General features: G+C 37.9%; 1 protein-coding gene across 3 annotated transcripts in view; it reads right to left on the bottom strand.

Annotated features, from left to right (window-relative positions):
• The window catches only part of SEC11A (SEC11 homolog A, signal peptidase complex subunit), a 51,421-nt gene that overhangs the window by 7,506 nt on the left and 28,501 nt on the right, over nt 1–15,414 (bottom strand). For 2 of the 3 annotated variants that reach the window (XM_082648104.1, XM_082648105.1), the window contains exons 2-4: nt 15,003–15,112; nt 10,061–10,210; nt 177–296 (exon numbers count right to left, since the gene is read on the bottom strand). In XM_082648104.1, coding sequence (XP_082504230.1) covers nt 177–296; nt 10,061–10,210; nt 15,003–15,112 — 380 coding nt within the window. The remainder of the gene's footprint in view (nt 1–176; nt 297–10,060; nt 10,211–15,002; nt 15,113–15,414) is intronic. The other variant, XM_082648106.1, reaches the window with a different exon arrangement.

A 15,414-nucleotide genomic window follows, 5' to 3' on the forward strand; every position in this document is an offset into this window, starting at 1 on the left:
CCTCCCTTCTGGAGCAGTAAACCTGAAGTTTCAGATGCAATTTAAGAAGCATACTTTTTCAAAGGACACAAGGTGATTTGGCCGAACCAGGACCAAGCCATTATATTCAATTGTGTATGATCAGACACTATGATCGAGAGAGCCAATGTTTCAGTAAATCTCCCCTCTATACTTACCCCCTCGCTCTCCCCACGACATCTTTTTTCTCTAGCCAATGTTGTCCTTGTTTATAGAGGCCTCGGTCATCAACCGCATTATTATCTCCTTTGGTCAAAAACTTGATATGTCCATTTTGCCTTAAAAGAGTAAGGGAAACCCAAGTCACCAAATACCTTCATGCCATTTGAAAGTACAAAATTTGTTCATGTTAACTGAAAATTCCTGTGGAACTGTGGCATTTTATCATCATTCCCAATATCAAAATAATTATTTATTTAGCTAAAAGGATGTTCATAGCTATATTATTTACAATAAGAAAAAACTGGAAGCAAACAAAGTCTAACAGGAGTTGAAATCTATGGAAGCATTAAGGCCGGTGATACAGAAGAAAATTTAATGACATCAGAAGATCATACAAATTTTATTAAGTGAAAAAATATTACAAAATAGCATGTACAGTATAATATCATTTTCATATTAAAATAAACACAAACCACCAAATTTTGGAAATACAAAGCGCAAAGGAACACATTAAACTACTTCATTTGGATATAATCTTCCAAACGAAGACTGTGGGAAACTACAGAATGACCCAGTTTCTTCAACCAATAAATTGCAAGGGACAAAGAAAGTTAGAGAAGGAATTTACAGATTTAAATAAAAGACATTATAAAGCCATATCAACCAACTGCAACTGAGGACCTTCTTTGAATCTGGATTCAAACAAATTGTTAAAAAAAGTTAAGACACAATTGGAAATTTGAACAAAGATTGGAAACTTAATGATACAAAGGAATGATTGTTCATGTTTTTAGGTGTAAGAATGTTAATTACAGTTATACTCTTTAAAAGCTCACTGGTTATGTTTTATAGCTATTTATTGAAATATTTACATATATACCACATGATATCTAGGATTTAATTCAAAATAATACAGGCAGGAGAAGGGGAAGAGGTGGCAATGTAGGCAGAATTGGCTATAGATTAATAATTATTGGAACTAGGTGACTGGTACATGGAAGTTCATTATACTGTTTTGTCTACTTTTGTGCATGTTAGAAATTCTCCATATGAAAAAAAAAAGTAAAAAAGAAAAATATTAAACAAGGTCTAAAATGATAGACCAAGGTGTAAACAGCAGCTATCTATGGCTTTTTTTTAGCTGGCTTTTAGCTTCTCATTTTTTTTCTCCAACAAACATGCACTACTTTTACAAGCCAGGGTCTATAGAAACATCATCCTACTCGATCAGATAATTATTAATTTAATTCTACTAAAGAACCATGAGGCTTCTAGTAATCTTAAAATTTAACTGAAAGCAAAGTGCATTTTACAGTTGATAAAGACTATCTTAAAAAATTAACTCAAGGGCTTCCCTGGTGGCGCAGTGGTTGAGAGTCCGCCTGCCGATGCAGGGGACACGGGTTCGTGCCCTGGTCCGGGAAGATCCCACATGCCATGGAGCAGCTGGGCCCGTGAGCCATGGCCGCTGAGCCTGCGCGTCCGGAGCCTGTGCTCCGCAATGGGAGATGCCACAACAGTGAGAGGCCCGTGTACCACCAAAAAAAAAAAAAAAAAAAAAAAAAAAAAAAAAATTAACTCAAGTGAGTTTGGGTTAACAGCTACACTAGAAAGAAGAAAAATAGCTTTAACTCCTACTGACTAATATCCACCTAGATTCTAAGCCAGAAAATGGCTCACTAGACACTAAATCATCTGCAGATAAAACTAAATTGGGAGGTGCTGCAACAACAAAAACAGTTAAGTGCAAACAGTCTCATTAAAAATGAGATTCCAATTAGAAAAAATGCTAATATATACAGAGAAAAATAATCTGTAGCTGACAACTCAGTAAGTGAAAGAATGTCTGAAAAATCCTGGAGGGTAAAAGAGGACAGGTGCCAAGGGGGGGCTAGCTGCAGAGTGAAAGTCAGCAGCAGCAGGAAGAAGAGTCCATTCAACCAGGAAATAACACCAAGAAAAGAGGCAGAAAAGTAAAGTATGAGGAAAGAAAAGCTGGGAAATGGGAAACTCCCCAGGAAAGGAAAGGGATGCTACGAGAGATCTGAGCTATTCTCAAAGACCAATTTGTCAACAAAACAAACAAACAAACACAATTTCCCACCCTCTGGGATGTAATCAGGACCCACTATAGCTGTTTGAAAAAGCACAGGTTTCCTTCATCTACTTAATAGTGCAAGAGGGCTTCCCTGGTAGCGCAGTAGTTGAGAATCTGCCTGCCAATGCAGGGAACACGGGTTCCAGCCCTAGTCTGGGAAGATCCCACATGTCGCGGAGCAACTAGGCCCAAGAGCCACAACTACTGAGCCTGCGCGTCTGGAGCCTGTGCTCCTCAACAAGAGAAGCCGCGATGGTGAGAGGCCTGTGCACCACAATGAAGAGTGGCCCCCGCTTGCCCCAACTAGAGAAAGCCCTCGCACAGAAATGAAGACCCAACACAGCCAAAAATAATTAATCAATCAATTAATTAATTAATTTAAAAAAAAATTTAAAAAATAGTGCAAGAAATATTCTCTGGTGGCAACCAGCTCCTATTAAGCCTACTATGAAGACCTATTCTAGCACTTCACAACCCACGAGCACCGAATCCTGATTGACAACACATTTATATGGGACTTTTGCCTCGCTAGCATAGGGACCAAATATTTAGTATTATCTATCTCCAAGGAGCTCAAAGTACTTAAAATTCAACCATTACAATACTGTGATGTTAGGAGGGAGGAAATAACTTAGATAAGATAAAGTAAGACCCCAAGAGCCAAATGGGTGCAAAATAATGTATCTATCTGCACAGAAAAAGCAAAGCAAAGGACTAAGTCACCCCAATGGAGAATTCTCCTTCTAAATACTTGATCACATGCCAGTATTCAATATCATCAAATTATAATACTACCTATAGGCTGAACTTACTAAATACATATTAGAGTAGGCTATACAATAAGATAAAGTAAGAGTTTATATGTGGGAAAAATGTAAGTATTACGAATTGCTGACTAACAGGCTAATACGAGGAGCTATCCATGAAAATTAAGTCAACTGATAAACATTTAATAGCTATCTCACCTTTTAAATTAAAAAACAAACTTCACTATCTCTGCTTTCCTAACTCGTCCATTTTGGAAGAAAATGGAAAGCAAAAAATAGGCAAGGGGAGAGAAGGATTCAAAGAAGATGTTTTTTGCTGTTTGCCACAGTACATATAACCTTTCTGCATGCATATCTCATAGCCCTCCTTTTTTTACTTAATTAAAAATACAGTATTAACTATAATCAGTGCAGGAGGTGGTTAAGTCTTTTTTTTTTTTTTTTTTAAATAACAATGCCAGGGGGTAGGGATAAATTGGGAATTTGGGATTAACAGATACACACTACTACGTATAAAATAGATAAACAACAAGGACCTACAGTATAGCACAGGAAACTATATTTAATATCTTGTAACACGTTTAGTTTAAAAAAACAAATAAAATAATTTTTAAAAAGATAAAATGATTAAGGGATAACACAATCTCCAAACAAAAACAAAAACTCCAATGCCAACCACTTTCTCACAATTTCCTATTGTCCCCAAATATCGGAAATTACTTAATGTTTCTGTTAAGGGAATTTTTCCTGAGCCCAGTAGTGCACTAGAGAGAAGCCCTTGATAACGTGCACTTTTCCATTGCCTAGTCAGATAGCTCAGGACACAAAATTAGTCTCACGTGGATAACAGGCAGGACTAGATGAACTACACTGGGCACAAAGAACAGATTCAAATTCATGGACCTAGTACCATCGTATTAAGTAGTACTTGGCAAGGTCATCTTTTAGTTCAGGAATTCTTTGCATATGTGGTAATACCAGGTATATTCTACCATATGCTCATGAGATAATCATGTTACAAAACAGTACTGAGGACACAGCTCACTCCAAGTTTCTGGGAAACAACTGAGGCAAACATCTCATTGTTTAGGTTATGTGCTGCTTGGAGGGCAGATATTCTACAGCTGGAGAAGATGGGAAAAAGTCAAGTATGGATTTTTCCAGATAGTTGCAGAAATAAGTTCTGATGTCATATCAGAGCTTTTCCCAGGTAGCTGAAGTCGTGCCCACAAACCTTGCCTGCCACGGTCACGGTGATGGAGAGCCAGTCAACGCAATGCCGTGCAGCTGACAGGGTCCTGGTGCTCCGGCCTGGTGTCACGCCTGAGCCTCTGAGGTGGGAGAACCAAGTTCAGGACATTGGACCACCGGAGACCTCCCAGCCCCATGTAATATCAATCAGCAAGAGCTCTCCCAGAGACCTTCATCTCAATGCTAAAACCCAGCTCCACCCAACGGCCAGCAAACTCCAGTGCTGGACGCCCCATGCCAAACAACTAGCAGGACAGGAACACAGCCCCACCAATTAGCAGAGAGGCTGCCTAAAATCATACTAAGTTCACAGACACCCCAAAACACACCACTGGATGTGGCCCTGTCCACCAGAAAGACAAGATCCAGCCCCACCCACCAAAACACAGGCACCAGTCCCCTCCACCAGGAAGCCTACACAAGCCACTGAACCAACCTTACCCACTGGAGGCAGACACCAAAACCAACGGGAACTATGAACCTACAGCCTGCGAAAAGGAGACCCCCAAACACAGTAAGTTAAACAAAATGAGAAGACAGAGAAATATGCAGCAGATGAAGGAGCAAGGTAAAAACCCACCAGAACAAACAAATGAAGAGGAAATAGGCAGTCTACCTGATAAAAAATTCAGAGAAATGATAGTAAAGATGATCCAAAATCTTGGAAATAGAATGGAGAAAATATAAGAAACATTTAACAAGGATCTAGAAGAACTAAAGAGCAAACAAACAATGATGAACAACACAATAAATGAAATAAAAAAATTCTCTAGAAGGAATCAATAGCAGAATAACTGAGGCAGAAGAACAGACAAGTGACCTGGAAGATAAAATAGTGGAAATAACTACCACAGAGCAGAATAAAGAAAAAAGAATGAAAAGAACTGAGGACAGTCTCAGAGACCTCTGGGACAACATTAGTTGCACCAACATTGGAATTATAGGGGGTCCCAGAAGAAGAAGAGAAAAAAAAGGGTCTGAGAAAATATTTGAAGAGATTATAGTTGAAAACTTCCCTAACATGGGAGAGGAAACAGTAAATCAAGTCCAGGAAGTGCAGAGTCCCATAAATAAAACTCTTAGAGGAAAACATAGGCAGAACACGCTATGACATAAATCACAGCAAGATCTTTTTTGACTCACCTCCTAAAGTAAGGGAAATAAAAACAAAAATAAACAAATGGGACCTAATGAAACTTAAAAGCTTTTGCACAGCAAAGGAAACCATAAACAAGACGAAAAGACAACCCTAAGAATGGGAGAAAATATTTGCAAACGAAGCAAATGACAAAGAAGTAATCTCCAAAATATAAAAGCAGCTCATGCAGCTCAATACCAAAAAAACAAACAGCCCAATCCAAAAATGGGCAGAAGACCTAAAGAGACATTTCTCCAAAGAAGATATACAGACTGCCGACAAACACATGAAAGGATGTTCAACATCACTAATCATTAGAGAAATGCAAATCAAAACTACAATGAGGTATCACCTCACACCGGGTCAGAATGGCCATCATCAAAAAATCTACAAACAATAAATGCTGGAGAGGGTGTGGAGAAAAGGGAACCCTCTTGCACTGTTGGTGGGAATGTATATTGATGCAGCCACTATGGAGAATAGTACGGAGGTTCCTTAAAAAACTAAAAATAGAACTACTATATGACCCAGCAATCCCACTACTGGGCATATACCCTGAGAAAACCGTAATTCAAAAAGAAGCATGGACCACATGTTCATTGCAGCATTATTTACAATAGCCAGGACATGGAAGCAACCTAAGTGTCCATCGACAGATTAATGGATAAAGAAGATGTGGCACATATATACAACAGAATATTACTCAGCCATAAAAAGAAACGAAATTGAGTTATTTGTAGTGAGGTAGATGGACCTAGGGTCTGTCATACAGAGTGAAGTAAGTCAGAAAGAAAAACAAATACCGTACGCTAACACATATATATGGAACCAAAAAATAAAAAATAAAATGGTTCTGATGAAGCTAGGGGCAAGACAGGAATAAAGATGCAGACATAGAGAATGGACTTGAGGACACGGGGACGGGGAAGGGTAAGCTGGGATGAAGTGAGAGAGTAGCACTGACATATATACACTACCAAATGTAAAACAGATAGCTAGGGGGAAGCAGCTGCATAGCACAGGGAGATCAGCTCAGTGCTTTGTGACCACCTATAGGGATGGGATAGGGAGGGTGGGAGGGAGGTGCAACAGGGAGGGGATATGGGGATATATGTATACATATAGGTGATTCACTTTGTTATACAGCAAAAACTAACACAACATTGTAAAGCAATTATACTCCAATAAAGATGTTAAAAAAAAAAAAAAGGTAGTTATTGAGCAGATCCCAGTGTTGCACGGGGAGGAAAACGTATGTTTATAAGACAAAAAGAAAATGACCCCCAACTTAACATTTTGTCTCTGGATGCTAGGATTACAGGCAATTTTGTATTTTCCAATTTCACACAGCATCATGTGTTAAGAATAATAATGTAATAAGAATGTTCGTAAGATGGAGATTCAATACATGAAAAAAAAGTTTTATGTTATATTTACAAATTTACATAAGAAGCAGATGGAACTTTTAATCTGAGGGCCCAGGGTTCAAGTCCCTGTCCAGGTTCCAAAAAAAAAAAAATTAAATAAATAAGTAAAATTTATTAGAAAAAAGAGTAGGGCTTCCCTGGTGGCACAGTGGTTGAGAATTTGCCTGCCAATGCAGGGGACACAGGTTTGAGCCCTGGTCTGGGAAGATCCCACATGCCACAGAGCAACTAGGCCCATGAGCCACAACTACTGAGCCTGTGCGTCTGGAGATTGTGCTCCACAACAAGAGAGGCCACGATAGTGAGAGGCCCGCGCACCGCGATGAAGAGTGGCCCCCGCTCGCTGCAACTAGAGAAAGCCTTCACACAGAAATGAAGATCCAACACAGCCAAAAATAAATAAATAAACAAATTTATATTAAAAAAAAGTAGATGGAGAAGGAGGAATGAGACAAGAGAGAGGTTAGCTGAACAATTCCTACCTCTATTTTTTTTTTTTCCTACCTCTATTCTTAAAGCTCAGGATTTCATTTCTTAAAACAAGGTTCAGATGACAGAAACGTGTTAACAGTGCAAAAACCAGCTTGAAAACGTTCAGGACACATTTACTACAAAAACTTAATCCAGGGCTTCCCTGGTGGCGCAGTGGTTGACAGTCTGCCTGCCGACGCAGGGGACACGGGTTCGTGCCCTGGTCCGGGGAGATCCCACATGCCGCGGAGCGGCTGGGCCCGTGAGCCATGGCCGCTGAGTCTGTGCATCTGGAGCCTGTGCTCCACAATGGGAGAGGCCACAACAGTGAGACGCCCGCATACCGCAAAAAAAAAAAAAAAACTTAATCCATTTTGGTTGTCATTTGGTCCCATAGTTAAGAACAATGTTAATACTATTAAATCAAATGATTATTACAACCAGGTATTTTAGTCTTTCCCCCACCCCAAAAAAGGAAATTTGAAACTTCAGAAGATTAATAGGATCTGTTATTTAAACAGGCCTGCTAATTGAAGGCATCTCAAATGTTTAAAGTAAATGACCAATAACGTCAGATTACAAACACCATACAGTTTAAAATGTTCACAATTCTGTTAAATTTAAGGAATCTGTAATTGATATATCTGTCAGTGAACCTGTCCTGAAATAAGATAACTGTTTTAAAATAAAAAACTTGGGACTTCCCTGGTGGCACAGTGGTTAAGAATCCACCTGCCAATGCAGGGGACACGGGTTTGAGCCCTGGTCTGGGAAGATCCCACATGCCACGGAGCAACTAAGCCCGTTCACCACAACTACTGAGCCTGCGCTCTAGAGCCCACAAGCCACAACTACTGAGCTCACCTGCCACAACTACTGAAGCCCGTGCGCCTAGAGCTGGTGCTCCACAACAAGAGAAGCCACCGCAACGAGAAGCACGTGCACCACAACGAAGAGTAGCTCCCGCTCGCTACAACTAGAGAAAGCCCATGCGCAGCAACGAAGACCCAACGCAGCCAAAAATAAATATAAATAAATAAAAACCTATTCTAAAATAAATAAATAAATAACTCAATGTCAAAAGATCACACATAAAAATGGACAACTTCTGCTCTACCCAAAGCAGGGCGTGATTTTTTTCTGATAAATTCAGGGGAAAGTTGGTTTTGATTTGTTCACAACAGGTAGTGCTGAGAACAAACAACACAAATATACTTTGAGAATGTGGAAAACACTACCTGTACTGAATAAACCTTCACAATAAATAAAAGTAAAATTAAAGAAAACTAAGTTATTCCTTCCTAGTCACTAATAGAATGCAATATAAAAATTATAATCTTCCAATATACTGAAGTATGGAAAAAAAAGAGCAGTAAGGTCTTTATTTATTTTATTGATTGATTGATTGATTTTTTTTGCAGTACGCGGGCCTCTCACTGCTGTGGCCTCTCCCACTGCGGAGCACAGGCTCCAGACATGCAGGCTCAGTGGCCATGGCTCACGGGCCCAGCCGCTCCACAGCACGTGGGATCTTCCCGGACCAGGGCACGAACCCACGTCCCCTGCATCGGCAGGCGGACTCTCAACCACTGCACCACCAGGGAAGCCCAAGATCTTTATTTTATCAGTGAAGAAAGAACTCTTCTAAGCTAGAATGTTTACAGGGATTTTTCAAAAAAACAGTTGTCAATTCCCTCTTCTGGAAGTGGAGAATGTAAACCACTTGAGAGGGTGGTAAACATGAGGTAGTATCTATTTAGGGCTTCCTCATACTCAAGAACCTACATCACTCCCACTGTTTTACTTCCCTCTGTATGTCCTCCAGGACACTCCCTTTTCCTTCATTTCTTTCTTTCCTTCCTTCTGAAAGTTTTCCTTAACTAGAAATATTACAGACTTGGAATGGAGGGGGTGAGGAATATGTAGCTGCACAGGGAAGCATAGGCTTAGAGCCCAGAGATCTTTTTTTTTTTCTGCATACTTTATTATTATTTTTTATTGAGGTATAGTTGATTTACAATATTATATTAGTTTTCAGGTATACAACAGAGGGATCCAAAATTTTTACAGATTATACTCCATTTGAAGTTATCTTAAAATATTGAACCCAGAGATCTTATAGTTCATCTTCCTGAACCTCTTTCTACTACAGACAGGGAAACTGAGACCCAGAGAGGTGACATTTTTTGCTCATCGTTATGTCCCTCCTCCACACCAGGGGATTCTCAAGGTTTTACATATATCCTTTTCAATTCTAAAACGCAAGAGTCTATATTTACAAGAATAACTTAGATTTCAGAAATTTTCTTTGGAATTTGAAAAAGTTGACAAACTTATTCTTATTTAAAATATCTGTGAGATTGCCTTAAAGATTTGTTTTTGAAAGGCTAGGGCTACCTCGTCCATTATATCAGAAGATTCTATTTGGGATCAACCTTTGTGTCATGTTTTTTCTGGAGCTATATACAAACAGGGTTACTGATCTGGTTGGGAAGTGGAAGGGAACCAAGAAAACCCTCCAGAAAAGCCTTCAGGGAAAAATGAATTACTAAATAAGTATTTAGTCTTCCAAGTGTTCACCAAACCTTCAGACATTCATAAAAATGGACTGGAAGAAGGACCTAGGAGTTCCCCACCCTTTCTTAATCTTTAGGCTATCAAAATTAAATGCTGCAAACACTAAAACATAAAAATGTTTTAAAATAGAGAAGATATAGTTTGCACATACTTTTCATGAATCTTCAAGACTCGGTGAACTATAGGAATCTCTCTTCCTTCTATCCTAAAAACAACAATTTCTCCCACTCGTATGGGATCTTCAACTCGATTTGTTAGAAAGAGAAGATCTCCTCTATGAAATGCAGGTTCCATGCTGCCACTGGGAGGGAAAGAAGAATATAATAGCAAAAGAAAGCCTGAGATTAAATTTACTTTCAAAGTTAGATATGCAACAAACAATTAGAAGTATCACCTTTGGAATATACTTAATATCTTAACAAATATATCAACATAAAATGTGTATTGTCCTCCAAATATGGTTTCCTCAGACTAGTTATACTACAGGTTTCCTTTAGTTAATAGCCTTCATAACTAGTTCCATTTCAACCATTACTATTCAAAGGAGCTTAAATTTTGAAAAGGGCAATGTTACTAATTCTTTAACCTTTTAAAACTTCAAGTGACAAACAATATATAAAAGAGTGAACTTTATAATCACTGTCCTTATTCTCACTTCATCTGAAAACGCTAAAGATATTCAGATGAGAACTGGATCATCTTTTCCTGACATTTATAAAGATACAGACCAAGATGACCTTATGGTTTCAACCCAACAAGAAGGAAAACAGCTCATCAAGTCAAAGAACAGTCAGCGACAGAGATAATGCTTGCGCTATCAATTTATTTATTTAAAAAAGAGAAACAAGAAACAAAACCAAGGACAAGACCAGAGATTTTTGCCTAAGAATTTCAGAAACAAGCAAAGAATTCAATTCCATGGTAATTACGGATGACAAACTTCAAGAGTGTCTTCTTACCTTTCACCTGTTCTACCTTATACCAAGTTCTTCAAAGGTCCTAAGATATTTGCACTAATTAATGAAACTTTTCTTTCTATAAAGAAGTAGCCCATCAGTATTGTTTTCAGAAACTCAAGCTCCAGTTTTCATCAACAATAAATTTAGTAAGAAAAAACAGAAGACAAGGAAAAAAATTCAATACAGCAAAAATGACAAAGTCCAAACACTTCTGTTTGAAGACTCTGGTCCCTCTACATACATAAGGGAATATGGCAGTGGTTCCCAAACTTTGGTGCACACAAGAATCACCTGAGAAACTTAAAAGTCCCCACGCTCAGGTCATATCTCAAACCACTTAAATTAGAATGTCTGTGGATGAGAGAAGCTGGCACCAGTATTCTGTAAAGATCCCAAGTGATTCTAATATGAGCAAAATTCGGGAACCACTAGAAATGTGAATTTTCAGTACACGTTTATTCTTAAAAGTTTTGTTTAGGTTCCTCTTGGGGCAATGAGTTCCCTTTCTCAGAAGGTGTTCAGACAAAAGATAGAACATGTGTTTGGTGAAAATATTACAGAAGGTATTCTAGACATGAAATTTTCCAGTTTTTATTTTGGCTCTTTTTTAAAATCAGTGACATCCTTTGTTCAAATAAAACCTTGCTTGAAAATGATATAAATGAAATACATAAAAGCTGAGTTGTTCTGGGTGAATGACTCATCTTTATCGAGCACTTATTATATGCAGAGTGCCAATTTTAAGAGTTCTTTTTTTTTAAAACTATCTTCAGAACAACTCTATGATGTAGGTACTATTATTATCCCAACTTTATAGATAAGGAGACTGAGGCTTAGAATGGCCTAGAGTTGTAAATTAAAAAAATGATAAAGGTGAGATTTGAACCAAGGAGGTTCACTCTCACTGTGCTAAACTGCTTCTGAGATACTCTAGAATTTTAGCAGAGAGTATCATTATCATATTTGCATTTAAGAAACATCACTTCAGAAACTACAGAGTACATAGAAGACATTCAAATATTTATTGAATTGATGAGTAAACTGAAAAAGATGAGAAGGTAAATTGGGAGACCAGTTGTCCAGGCTATTACTTACAAGTGAATACTTGGTAATTATTAAAAGTGTTATTAAAAACATGGACACTGGAGAATGATAAGGGGAAAAGATTGAGAAAAGGATACACATACAGAATTACCTCAATTATGTAAGAAATAATATACATGAAAAAACAGACTAAAATGTTAATAGTGATTATATCCCAGAACTATGGGTGACTTAGTTTCATCTAGATTTTTTCTGTGATTTCAACATTTCATATAATGAAAGTATATTAACTTTTTTCTGATTATAAAAGCATTTTTTTAAAGGTTGTTACAACAGCCCAGGCAGGAAATGAGGGCTTGAAATAGAATAACAGCAGGGAGGACAGCTAAAAAAGGGTAGAATAGAGAGAGGGATAATAACAAATTCGATGGCCAACTGGCTATGACAGAAGAGGGGATCAAGAATGACTCCTAGGTTTTTAACACTGGCAACTGAGCAGATGGCTGTGATAGTCACAGAAATAGGAGGAAGAAGAACAGGTTTTTGGGAAAAGGAGATGAATTTTACTTTTATTAGGTGGAGTTTCAAATGCCTGGTCAACATCCAGATAGAGATGTTAGTGTAGGATGAAAACAAGAGTGTAGATTCAGGGAATAAAGTTGGATTAGAAAAAAAAAAAAGATTTAAAAATTCAGATACAGGATTTCCCTGGTGGCACAGTGGTTGAGAGTCCGCCTGCCGATGCAGGGGACACGGGTTCGTGCCCTGGTCTGGGAAGATCCCACATGCCGCGGAGCGGCTAGGCCCGTGAGCCATGGCTGCTGAGCCTGCGCCTCCGGAGCCTGTGCTCCGCAACAGGAGAGGCCACAACAGTGAGATGCCCACGTACCGCAAAAAAAAAAATAATAATAATAATTCAGATACAGATGGCAATTAAAAACAGATAAAAGCATGTGGTAAGAGGGTCATTAAAGAAATAACCAGGGGAAACTTTTAAAAAATTAAATAAATTATTGATAAACATCTTACTGTTATCTGATTAAACTATACTTTCAAATTTAATACATCAATCATGATCAATTTTATAAGAAGTTATATATAAATAATTTATATATAAATTAAACTGGGGAATTCCCTGGCGGTCCACCAATTAGGACTCCGCACTTCAACTGCAGAGGGCCCGGGTTCGATCCCTGGTGGGGGAACTAAAATCCCGCAAGCTGCGCAGCTTGGCCATAAATAAATAAAAATAAAAATAAATTAAACTGACTTCAGCTTCACAAAGGGGGGAAAAAATCAGTTTTCAATGTTCCCTGAAACTTCAGTTAATAAAATAAATAATAAGAAAGTATTTTTGTCTTTATCCCCAGTGGTTTCACGAAAGTCCTAAAAGTGGATTCTCAGTTGGCCTGAGTCCTCTGAGGCACATTTGGTTCCAGGTAAAAATTATATTCCTTGAAGTTTTATGAAATCACATAAATAACACCCAATCACATAAATTACCTTTCTCTAATGACTACTCCCTCCAGTCTTGACCAGATTCTCTTCTAATATGACCTGTCTCTTTTCATTTTTTTTCTTTATTCCAAACCAGCAATCAGAAAAGTTTAGTATACAAATAACCTAGCTACCAAATAACTTATCCAAACACTCCTTTTAAGCCCCAACTGATATTTTCAGGACCACCAAAATGTTCCACAGGTGCTTAGTCTAATCTCCTCTTCACTCCATCATTCCCAGTTTAAAGGTCATTAGATTGTACTTAAACATCTCCACTGAACAGAACTCACTCTGAAAATTCCAGAAGAATCTTCAAAAGAAGCCTCCCTGGGCCTTCTCTCTACAGCTTTTCCCCACAGTGCCAATTAGTGTGGCTTCTCCTTCTGTTAGTGTTTGAACACTTCACAAATTGAAGCTCTCCACTGAGTTCAAGACTGGGAACTTAGGGCCACATAATTTTAAAACTGGAAAAGTCTTCTGACATCATCTAGGTCTAGTCTTCATTTTACAGATGAGGAAACTATGGTTCAGTCTATAAATGACTTGCCCAAGGCTGTAGTTAGACAATGAAAAAGCTAGAGACCCAAGTCTCTATACCCCTAGAATAGTACATTAAATGTTTTCCCAGGTAATAAACTCCAGACATTTCATTGTATCTCTAAAATCACAGTTGCATTTGATTACTAATAAATTCAGACCGAGGGTATGGGTATGAGTAAGGGAGGAGTAAGATACTGGGCACCCAGTGCTTCCAACCACTTGTTGCTGGAAGCATATCCTAGTATGACAATGAAAGAGTCAAGTTCATCTTGTTAAGAATAATGTACTATTATCTAGACTTTAGGTAATGTTAATGATTCAATTTATTTTATAGTTATACTCCATTATCTCCAGAAAAGACTTGAGATAGCTTACATAATTAAGCCCCAAATAAGACAGAACTACAATGATTCAATTAAATCACCAAGTGGTAATTCTCCAAAAATGAATTGCTAAATTAGGTTTTTAAATCCCTAAGAGTATGAGTACAAGGATAGGGAAGGAAGACAGTGGAGAAAAAAAAGTCAGTACTATTTGTCACTTTAAGAGATGGCATTAATATACTCAGAATTCCTGAAGTCTATTTAGAAGTGATATTTAAAGGTCAGCAGGAAACATGGAAATAATTAGTGATGCTTCTATACTGACACTGAAAACATGCTGTAGAAAAATTCTTAATTTGTAAAGATGATATATAATCTTGTAAATCTTGTAAATTAAATTTCCTGATATTCCAAAGTAAAGAATGTAAGAAGACAGAAGGATTTCAGGAAAATAAAGTATACCGAAATACTTTCTTAACAGATGTGCCAAAAATAAAGCTCACATAAACATTTCATAGAAAAGTCATGAGCCCTTTGGGATCTGAATGGAAAGTGCCTAACAAGGTTTAGAATTTCTCACAAGTGAGAAAGACTAACAAATTTTCTTCCAGGCCGTCTTCTGGGAAAGAGTAGTGTCTAAAGGAATGATACATCAGTTATTAAACATTTCAATTTTTCTCCCAAGTAATGCCATGCAATTCCATGCCTTGAAAAGAAAAACTGTTACCTGAGCACCACTACAATTGGACTTTCACTTCCAGTTATGACCATTAACCCCTTCCAGATCATTAGTGCCGAGGAGACAATCATTCCAAAATTTAGGACTTGATAATAGAGCTGTAAGAACAAGAGAAGATATCAGATCCATAATTATCCTCGCCTAGGAAAGCACTGAGTAGTATCAATTTTAAAGTTTTAAGTAGTACTATTAGGGCACCTGAAGTTCTAAGAAACTCTTTAAAATACTGTAATGATTACACCATCAGCATCCCAGAACATCCCCACCCACTCACCCAAAGAACCCTGCTGTTTTGTTTGTTAAAATACATTACATTTATATAATGTTTTTTCAGAACTTTTCACATAAATTATTTTACTTGGGCTTCACGACCATTCAGCTTAAATTCAATCACATACAT

This window comes from Grampus griseus (assembly GCF_964374135.1).
Source record: "Grampus griseus genome assembly, chromosome: 2".
Taxonomy (NCBI): Eukaryota; Metazoa; Chordata; class Mammalia; order Artiodactyla; family Delphinidae; genus Grampus; species Grampus griseus.